This window comes from Squalius cephalus, assembly GCF_949319135.1.
Source record: "Squalius cephalus genome assembly, chromosome: 7".
In the NCBI taxonomy this organism is placed as follows: domain Eukaryota; kingdom Metazoa; phylum Chordata; class Actinopteri; order Cypriniformes; family Leuciscidae; genus Squalius; species Squalius cephalus.
In genome coordinates this window covers 44,989,907-45,000,253 of record NC_137128.1, presented here as the reverse complement: position 1 = coordinate 45,000,253, position 10,347 = coordinate 44,989,907, and the positions used below count along the sequence as shown (strand labels likewise).

The 10,347-nt window shown below is 36.6% G+C and overlaps 2 protein-coding genes across 3 annotated transcripts in view; both read right to left on the bottom strand.

Moving 5' to 3' along the window:
- Positions 1-52: 52 nt before the first annotated feature.
- On the bottom strand, positions 53-3,639 carry nmrk2 (nicotinamide riboside kinase 2). Of its 2 annotated transcripts, XM_079876904.1 has the most exons (8): positions 3,451-3,639; positions 3,284-3,374; positions 2,446-2,494; positions 1,230-1,401; positions 1,076-1,147; positions 889-995; positions 332-417; positions 53-250 (listed from the first exon to the last, which is right to left on the bottom strand). In XM_079876904.1, the coding sequence occupies exons 1-7, from the start codon at positions 3,474-3,476 to the stop codon at positions 332-334; spliced, it is 603 nt and encodes a 200-aa protein (XP_079733030.1). In that variant the 5' UTR covers positions 3,477-3,639; the 3' UTR covers positions 53-250. The 2 variants fall into 2 exon arrangements, with proteins under 2 accessions (XP_079733030.1, XP_079733031.1); XM_079876905.1 differs by lacking the exon at positions 2,446-2,494.
- A 3,404-nt stretch (positions 3,640-7,043) lies between these two features.
- atcayb (ATCAY kinesin light chain interacting caytaxin b) overlaps positions 7,044-10,347 on the bottom strand; it is a 146,206-nt gene continuing 142,902 nt past the window's right edge. Inside the window, exon 15 of the mRNA XM_079876898.1 lies at positions 7,044-10,211. The gene's annotated coding sequence lies outside the window, so the exon portion shown is untranslated. The remainder of the gene's footprint in view (positions 10,212-10,347) is intronic.

Here is a 10,347-nt window from a genome sequence, read left to right as displayed (position 1 = left end):
TTTACAGAAAAATTCAGTTACAGAAAAATGAAAACACATTCATACTTGCATACACAGTTCATCTCTGGACAGCCCAGAGAGCAATGCATGTTTTTAATAAAACAAAACTTACATAAATACAGCAATCATAAGTTTTAAAATAAGTTAGAACTTCATTATGTTATTTACAAAAGTCATCTAGTGGCAGAAGCCATATCTACGTATGATGCTATTTACAGTTCTATACACACACATCTTCATTCTGGAGATGCTGCAAAGAGAAAGAAGAAACAACTGATGAGAAAAACACCTTTATAATGAGGCATATATGTAAAAGGATGGAGATTCTTACCTATAATGCATTCAGCAGTGAGTTCTGAATGTCTTCATAAACTTGGTTATAGAGCTCCTCTTTAGATTTCATCCCATCCAGATAATCTGCAGATGCAAATAGTCCACGTGAGTTACAGATTACATGGGATGCGAATGCCGTTTCATCACTCTCACTTAGTATTCTTGACTTGTTTCCAGTCCAAATACCTAAAAATTCTCATATCAAGAAGCATTTACATGAGAAGTCAAATGACATAAGAAATTATATCTTGTTTTCAGGGAAATAACTAAATAACTAAATAAAAAATAACTAAAAATGAAGCGAGTTTTTGCTCAAAATCTGCCAATGGGGTTAGAAAAATAACTTATTTTCCATTTGAATTAAGATTATTTTTCTTGTTTTTCATTCCCATTGGGGTTTCTTAACCCGTTGGCAGATCATTTTGCTTGTTTTAATAACATAATTTGATTTTTTTTCTTCTAATTTCTAGTCATTTTACTTCTCTAATAAATGCTTCTAGATATAAGAATGTTTAAATATTTGGACTGGAACAGTGTGTATCCAGTAAGACTTACGGATATCTAAGCTGTTGTTTTCCATCTCTGTCCTGTGTTTCAAGTACATGGGCCAGACGTGGCCATCAAACAGACCAGGAGGATCAGGAACGGTGTAAGTTCTTGTACTGATAGGGAAGAGGATTTGTTAGAGGAAAAAAATAATAATAATTTGACCAAACATCTGCAAACATCAAAAATAAATCACCTCCTTCTCCTTTTGCACTCCTCGTATGGAATGGTGACGTAGTAGCTCTTGTTGTAGACGTCGAGCAAAGGCCTGGAGGTGGAAACAAGAGGAATGCATCAACCTTACGCTCACGTCTTTATGTGTCAATAAGGCTCGAGTCAGAAACACCTACTTGTAGTTGTAGAGAATAAATCCCTCTACGATGAGTATGTGGATCTCGCGCTCCGGGTCCGAGTCGTTGGTGCCGGAAACGCTCACGCCATGAGAGCGAGCGAACTTCACCGGGTTCTCCATCCACCCTTTAATCGTGCTCACCATCGCATCCATGTCCATGGCCGTCATCACTGCACAAGGAGACAGAAAACACAACACGTGTCTCACACGCTAGGATATTGGAAACATTAAAGCAATGCATTAAAAATGTTTCCTCTTTATTTTTTTTTTGTCCTTTCTCCTTTTTTTTAGGGATGTTAATAATTAATATCAGAACACTGTGAGTCAAATTTACACTAGCAGTCTAAAGTTTGGACACACTTAAAAAGAGACACAAGCTTCTACTTTGTCCTGATTATTTTGGACATTCATGACGTTCATCCTGGGATGCTTTTATAACTTTAGGGCCAGATTTACTAACAGCCACTGTCAGGATTTACTAAAGATGCTGGAAAGGCGAGGACAGGGTTATTTATGTGGCTGAATTTATTGCATATGCATTTGTAGGAGTTTCCCTTTCAGATGGAAAATTAATGAGAGGAGACTATTTAAATGATCATGCAAGGTTTGTGCATTATTTACCGGCCAAAAAAGCATGTCTTAAACCAGACGCTAACTGTGTTGGTCATTATGGAAAATATCCAGATCTTTCATTTTTTAATTTCCTTTATTTCCAGAAGTTTCCTCTCCCATCTGCACTTTTATGGGATTGCACTCTCAGGCTAATTTGCTCTGTTTAGTAAATCTGGCTCTTAGCAAAGGAGGAGGAACATGCATAATTATTTCCTTCACTACATTCTTAAAAATCAAGGCTCTTTATTGGCATTAATTGTTGCATTAAATAATCTTTAACATATACGGAACCTTTTCAAAGCACGAAAGGTTCTTTAGAGTGGAAAAATGTTCTAAAATGGTTCCGTTAAGAACGTAATCTTTTGGAACCTTCATTTTTAAGAGTGTCTTCTCCTAATTTTGTTTTTAAACTCACAAGCACAGTTTTTATCTGCCGACAAAACTACGTTTTCAGGTGTGTCCAAACTTTTGACGTGCAATGTAAGAAAAAAATATTTTTGCTGGGTTTTAGGTTTATGTTACAGAAAAGCAAACATCAGAATGTTTATGGAAAGGTGGGAATACATTACTGTTTCTCTTCCCACAGCGAAAGCCACTCTTACCATCCCATTGTTTAAAGCCGTCCTCCCCGAACTCTATTTGATCTTGGGGCTGCAATAACAGTGACCAATAAAACAAAAAGGTGTAGATGGCTCAGGCAGTGCTGGTCCCACCTGGACATGTGACGCCAAGCACTCAGGCTAGTCTTCTAAAATCAAGTTCAATTTGAATTGCGTTGAGGGGGCAGAATTAACATAATTTGGTTGCAATGCACTAAATGTGCATTTGTTGGATTGAATTATCTTTATAAGCATGTTGCAATGCGATTCTAGTGTAGAAGAGCCTCCAATGACAGTTAGGAATGTGTGTGTGATGCACTTAAGAGGTGTTATATAAGATAACGATATGGGGGCTAGTGTGATGAAGGCTTGCCAGATCCTCTTACATGCATTAGAATGATAAATGCATGAGCAAGAGAATCATATTAGTGGGGTTTAATGCTGCAAATGAATGCCTGTGAGACTCTGTTAAGCACCACAAATGGCATTCATTTGTTGCCTTTAAGGTTGGCTGTCCAGGAGAACACCAGCATAGGGTTCATGAACCACATGGAACCAACAATACGGACAAAGGATCCAAAAATACAATATATGATTAAGTCCTACATGACTTTACCTTATCCGTCCCTTGCTCTATATTCTATAGTCTAGATTACACAATAAATGTGAAGTATTTGGACACTTAGACTAAAATGCATGAAATGAATTGCATTAGACGATATGGTGACAATGCAATAACATTCATGCACTCTTAAATATATTGCATAAATGTCCAAATATTTCTAGGGCCACTATATATGACAAGTGTAATTTAACAAAGGGTCATGGAATCTATCCATACCTTGAAAAAATCATCTTGATGCACCACACAACAGTTTGGTAAGTTCTTTATGAGTCTTCCCGTCAAAGTCGTCTTGCCTCCATTGGTCACACTGTAATAGACACATTATTAAACGATGAGATCATACAATAGATGTTCAATATTACGCTCTTGTGGGTTATACTCACCCCCCTATTCCAATAATAAACTTCATTCTGATCTTTGTTGATCTTGGTCTTCGCAGTAGGACACTAGCAAAGGAATCGCTTCCTTTAATTCGGTCGGGAATGCTTTCTATCTATCTCCTTCTTCTCTCTCTCCCAGAATCTCCCTCTCTTTACTATTTCATTGATGGACTAGACTTTCGCCCTCGTTATATAGGCGGCTGGGCTTTGCGTCACGGAGACGCGGGTAGCTGGCCAATCAGGCCGCTCTCTGGGAACCAATAAGCGATTGAGTCGTCTTGCTAATTTGCATACTGGCACCGTTCCATTGGCGCACCTGTCGCTCTTCGTCAGCAGGTCGCGCGCTGCGCGGGCACGAGGGGCAATTAAAGAGTGGAAATATACCACGAAATCATGCCAACTAGCACAGTTTGTGTTTAACACATGACCAACACTATCGAGGTTAATGACGCGAATACACGCAGGTAAAGGAATAATCACTTCATTTACACAACGAACCATTTACTGACAATTCTAATAATAAAGACTAGCGATTTTACAGTGATTTATCATCGGTTTAAGTCGATTCACTTGCTGCTTTGACATTAACCCATCACTTGTGGTTACAATGGAGGATTTTTAATCACAATAATAATAAAAACAGTGTTTACAGACAGTGATTTAACTTGTTACTTCACAAGTTAACCATTGTTTTATTATAGTAAAAGTATAGTAACGTTAAACGTTGATTACCATTTGTATAACCACAGTTTTATATATGTATAATATATATTATATTATAGTTTTTACTATGATAGCCTATGGTACAGTGGAAAACTGTCAAAAACACAAGGTTTTCCATCAATAGGCTTATGAATTTTGGGTCAAAAAATTTATGCACACTGTTAATGTAAGTGATTATTAAATCCCATAATCAATGCAGTCAAATTGCTATTATTAAACAGACTACCACTAAAATAAAGAACACATTCTAGTATGCATGTCTTCAATATAATGTATAATACAATAATATAATATAATAATATAATAATAATATGTACTTTTGTCTTTGTGCTCATCGTCTCACATAATTTCTGAGATCAGATCACAGAGCAAAATGTCAAATAAAGACAAGACAGGCACGTGGTATTAGAGCACATTTCCTCTGCTGATACTTGACCATCCTGATTAAATGTTTCCAATATTACTGGACGTGTCTTCTTGGCACCGTGAGGGAACTTTTCTCCTGGCGTGAGGTGAAAGCTCTCAGTAACGCTATATTTGGCATGATGTGTGACCATTCATCACGGTACAAATGCTTCTGACGCAACAAACATAAATACCAGACCATCAGTTTTAATAGCAAATGCCCAATGGCAAGAGCTCTGCTCCTCACCTGACCTAGACAGCATCAAAATGCACAATATTAAGACATCTTTTAGCCAAATATAGTGCAGCATCACACTGCATATACAAAAAGCAAGTCATTATTCATTGTTTTGATCTTAATAACTAATTCATGTTTAGAGTCCACGTGTGTTGAGACTAACATTTCACTTCTTTTTATGACTATTGCAACAGTCATTGTTGATATTCTATCATACTGTATAATCTTTTATCTTTCTGTCATTTATAACTATCAGTCATCTGACATTGAGGAGCTGAACTTCAGTTTTTACCACCGTAAAACTCCCATGGTGTCAGTAATATAAAAACAAACATAAAACACTTTGAACCTTTGGTTTTATGATTCAATAAATGACACGAGTCACACAAGTTTCCTTTTATGTCAGTAAACAAACACGTGAAAGTGTACGATGTGTACTGATAATAATCACACAGCGGTATAAAGATCTTTAGTAGGTATATATTTTAATATATTAAATATATATACTATACTTCGATAATATTTTTAAGTACTAGTGAAACTAAATACTTTATATTTCAAATGCAAAAAAATCATGCTTTTTACTCTTATTTAATTAGACTTTCAAAGTCTTTTTAACCTGTCGTATTTAACAGGTTATGACTTACATTTTTCTCTTTAATATATATTTCAATTAATCTATTTTGAAAGTATATATATATATTGAGTTAAGTAAATAAATATTGTCTTGTTTTTATATAGTTTTCTACAATAAAATATGAAAATTTGGGTTATACTTCTAAATGAAAAATATTTAAAAGCATTTATTGAATCTTAGTTCATGTTGATTTCAACATTTACTGATATTAAAATCAAAATCTGTTCCTATTTTTTAATGGACCTGGTTACACTTTGGTTATAGGGTTTGGTTTTGGTTTAGTTACTTGTAATCATGCATAATTTACTGTTATTACTATAGTAAGTACATGTAGTAACTACGTCACCTTAAAATAAAGTGTTACCTTGAGCTAACATGAACTAACAATGAACAGCTGTATTTTTATTACCTAACATTAGCATAGATTAATAAGTACTGTAACAAATGTATTGCTCATTGTTAGTTAATGCATTAACTAATGTTAACTAATGGCACCTTAGTCTTTTAGCTAATTGCTTTAACTAAAAACATTGATTCAATACCCATTATTTTACTAATTTTGTGTACTTTCTACAGCTCAGCATGAATAGAGATGAACAGGAAAAGCCAAAAGACTTTGTTTACTAGGTCATAGTTGAGTTTTTCCAGCATGGGCTCAGGTTGCATTTGTTGTGTTTCTGACATTCAGATATCAGATGTTATGAGTCACTCACCTCATTCCTGACCCATGAACAGAATAGAGTGAGTGTCCGATACATGCGTTATTGAATTAAACACCAAATCCTGCTCGTCTATCTATATCTGGCCTGAGAGTAATGCAACCGGAAACTGGAAAATACAAGACTTGACAGTTATATTTACCTTTTATTAGTCATCACATCATCAATGTTAGCAACTTATTGGACATCCTATACAAATGATTTACACACAGTACACTGTTAAACAGTCTGATCATGTACATTATACAATAATGTGGATGAAATTATCCCATCAAAATGCATTATGAGCACGTAGAAAACGGACCGGTCCAGTCCTGCATGCTGATTGGTCAATCAATGTCACTACATTAACTAACTAACATTTCTTGTATTTTTCATTGTGAAATTAGTCACTGTGTGTCGAGCAGAAAACATTAGATAACACTTTACAATGAAGGTCCCATTCGTTTAGCTAAAGTGCAATTATTATATTTATTAATCTTTAACGTTCACAGTTAGTTCATGTCAGCTCAAGTGCATTAAGTAATATTAACACAGATACAAGTTTTGATTTTAATAATGTAGATGTTGAAATTAACATTAACTGATTAATAAATGCTTTAGAAGGATTCATTGTTGATTCATGTTAAAATGGAGCCTTATTGTAAAGTGTTATTATTATAAGAACTCAGTATCTGATATATAACCCATAAGTACCCATAAGGCATTATGAAGGGAGGGATAACAAGCTCCGCCTCTTGTGATTTCATAACGAGCTCCGCCTCTCATGATGTCATAACGAGCTCCGCCTCTCGTGATGCCATAACGAGCTCCGCCTCTCGTGATGCCATAACGAGCTCCGCCTCTTGTGACGTCATAACGAGCTCCGCCTCTCGTGATGCCATAACGAGCTCCCCCTCTCGTGATGTCATAACGAGCTCCGCCTCTCGTGACGTCATAACGAGCTCCGCCTCTCGTGACGTCATAACAAGCTCCGCATTTCGTGATGTCATAACAAGCTCCGCCTCTCGTGACATCATAATGAGCTCCGCCTCTCGTGATGTCAAAACAAGCTCCGCCTCTCGTGATGTCATAACGAGCTCCGCCTCTCGTGATGTCAAAACAAGCTCCGCCTCTCGTGATGTCATGAGCTCCGCCTCTCGTGATGTCATAAGCTCCGCCTCTCGTGGAAGCGCACTGAGCCGGATGACAGTGTCTATGTACATGTACAGTATTACTCACTATATCACCGCTCATGCCGAACACTTCATCTGTGTTCAGAGTATCGTTCTATCACACTACTTGAACTATTTCTACAGTTTATGCATATTGTGCACAGAATTGATTGCATACTATGAATACTGTATTCCACAATGCAATGCACTCAACTTGACCTTCAATTTACAGTGTGATGCATGAAAAGGAAATCAAATCTTCTTGACTGTCAAAAGTTTAGACATTTTTAGACAAAACTGCATTGAAGGGATAGTTCACCCCAAAAATAAAAACTCTGTCATCATTTACTCAAACCTGTATGAGTTTCTTTCTTCTGCTGAACACAAACAAAGATATTTTTGAAGAATGTTGGCAATCAAACCAATTGGACCCCATTGACTTCCATAGTAGGAAAGAAACACTATGGATGTCAATGGGTGCCGCCAACTGTTTGATTGCCAACATTCTTCAAAAACATCTTCATTTGTGTTCAGCAGAAGAAAGAAACTCATACAGGTTTGAGTAAATGATGACGAATTTTCATTTGATCCCTTATCCCTTTAAAATGAGATTATAACTGGATGCTATTTGCGGAATAAAACATGCAATGCACTGCAAAATGATTCTTACGCAGTATTTTTGTCTTGTTTTCCAGTACAAATATCAAAACATTCTCAAATCAAGATGCATTTACTTACTTGAGGTATAAAGTCAAATTTATATACAATTTTAGCGAGTTTATCCTTAAAACAACCTATCAATGGCCTCGGAAAAATAAACTTCATTCAAAAGAAAACAAGATTATTTTTCTGATAAAACTCACTTAATTTTTAGTTTCATAAAGCAAGACTGAATACTGAATATATAAGCAAAGTAATTGTGCCAGTAAATGTATCTTGATTTTAACAATGTTTAGATATTCGTACTGAAAAACGAGACGAACATTCAGATTAAGAAAATCATTGTTTGAGGTCATGTGACACAGCAATGGGGAACATTCCATTTGGAATGTTTACTTTTAAATGTTCTCTGAACATTCTGAACCAAGCAGTAACATTTAAAAAATGTTTAGCAAAACGTACAACTAAACCGTTTCAGAAAAAACACTGCGTGAACGATGCATAAATAATGTTTTGAGAACATTATTAAAGACCAGGGGCCGTATTCACAAAGCATTTTATCTTACCACTAGGAGCACTCCTAAATTGCACTAAAAGATTTTAGCTAGGAGTTTTCTCTTAAAAGTTATTCACAACGCCTTTCAGACCTACTCTTAGTAAAGAAAAATGACAACTCCTAAACTAAGAGTGAGTCTTCGTTGCTATGGATGATGTCATTACTCATGCACGAGCTTGACTGAAGTGACCACCTTGATTGGCTGATGATTGTAACGAGGGAATGATTCCAAACCCCTCCCCTACGATGATGAGTGACAGGTGACAGGTCTGAGAATGCGTGCGCTACACAAGCAGTGCGAAGGACGGAAGATGATGAATAACTGAATGAATAGCCTAAATGAATAAAGAGTAAGGCAAAACAAATAGCCTAGTAGCCTAATGAAACATATGGATTGATGCAATATCTTTGCAACATTATTGAATTAATCTGTCACTATATGCCTCTGCCTACGTTTGCAAAGAGAAGAACATTTTAATTTGATTCACAATGAAACGTTACAATTAGTTTACATCAATGAGTAGCCTAGTTTTGGTTGTTGTTGGTGGCGTTATTGCATTATGCCTACAATGCAGAATTGTTCCCTCGCGATTGGAAGCTCCTGTAGCGCCGCATACGCATTTCAAAACATCGCAGCGTGAAATGCCACAAAAAGCGGTTTGTGAAGGTCTTAGTGAGTCAGGAGTCCTCTCGACTTCTTTTAAGCTGTCCCAGGTGCTACTTTTAGGGCTAAAATGCTTCGTGAATTACTCTTAGTCAAAAAAATGAGGAGTCCTAAAGTTACGAGTGACACGCCCATTATTTTTAGGAGTTGCTCCTAAATTCGCCAGTTAGGAGCTACTTTTAGCCTTAAAATTCTTTGTGAATATGGCCCCTGATAACTTTGAACAAACGTTACTGAGAGAACGTTTGTTCATGACTTTGAGAGAACCTTGCCAGAACGTTCCCTGCCTTCTGAATCTGAAATATTAAAGACATGTATTAGTCACAGTGCACATGACGCCCAGAGTGACCTGTATGTCTCACAACCTTCACTTTCTGTCTGTTTATGTGCTATACATTTACTCAGTTTCAAAGTCAACATGAATGTCAAGTTTTCAAAAGAAATTCCTGATTTGCTTTTATTGCTGAGATCGTTCATTAATGCATTAAACACTGACTAGATTTTTTTTTAGAAAGGGTGAATTATTGCAGCTCTAAAAAATTTGGCATGTTAAATAAAGTTGTTTTCATGGCAAGTTGTCCAATTAAAGATTATGGAGACAAACGTGATTTCATATTGACTTTAAACCTGTAAACTGCTGCATTATGTAACCGGGAGAATAGTTTCCCAGTGTGGAAGCGGTTGGCATCTGTACATGTTTCAACAGCCGACTCAAGTTACAATCCGGCTGGTGTAAAACACATCTGTACCACACAGACGACAGATGTTTGAGTTCAGAAACAAAACGAGGATTAGAAAAGAGAGTCCGTGAGCGTCTGTTTTCTCTCTCGTGTGTGTGTGTCCGCTTGTGAAGTGACCCAGGTCAAAGGTCAGGGTGTATGAAAACACTTCACTGTAGACACAGAGTCGTTTTGAACTGTTGATGATTGTGTTTGTCCACATGATTGTTCTTTAAAGGATCATCTTTGGAAAATGACATGCACAGATGAATCCCTGACTCCTGTTTATCTGTGGATGAGACAAAGTACATTTATAATTAATCATCTATCCATCCATCCATCCATCCATCCATCCATCCATCCATCCACCCACCCATCCATCCATCCATCTACACACACACTGTGCTTAATTCTCATAATAATGC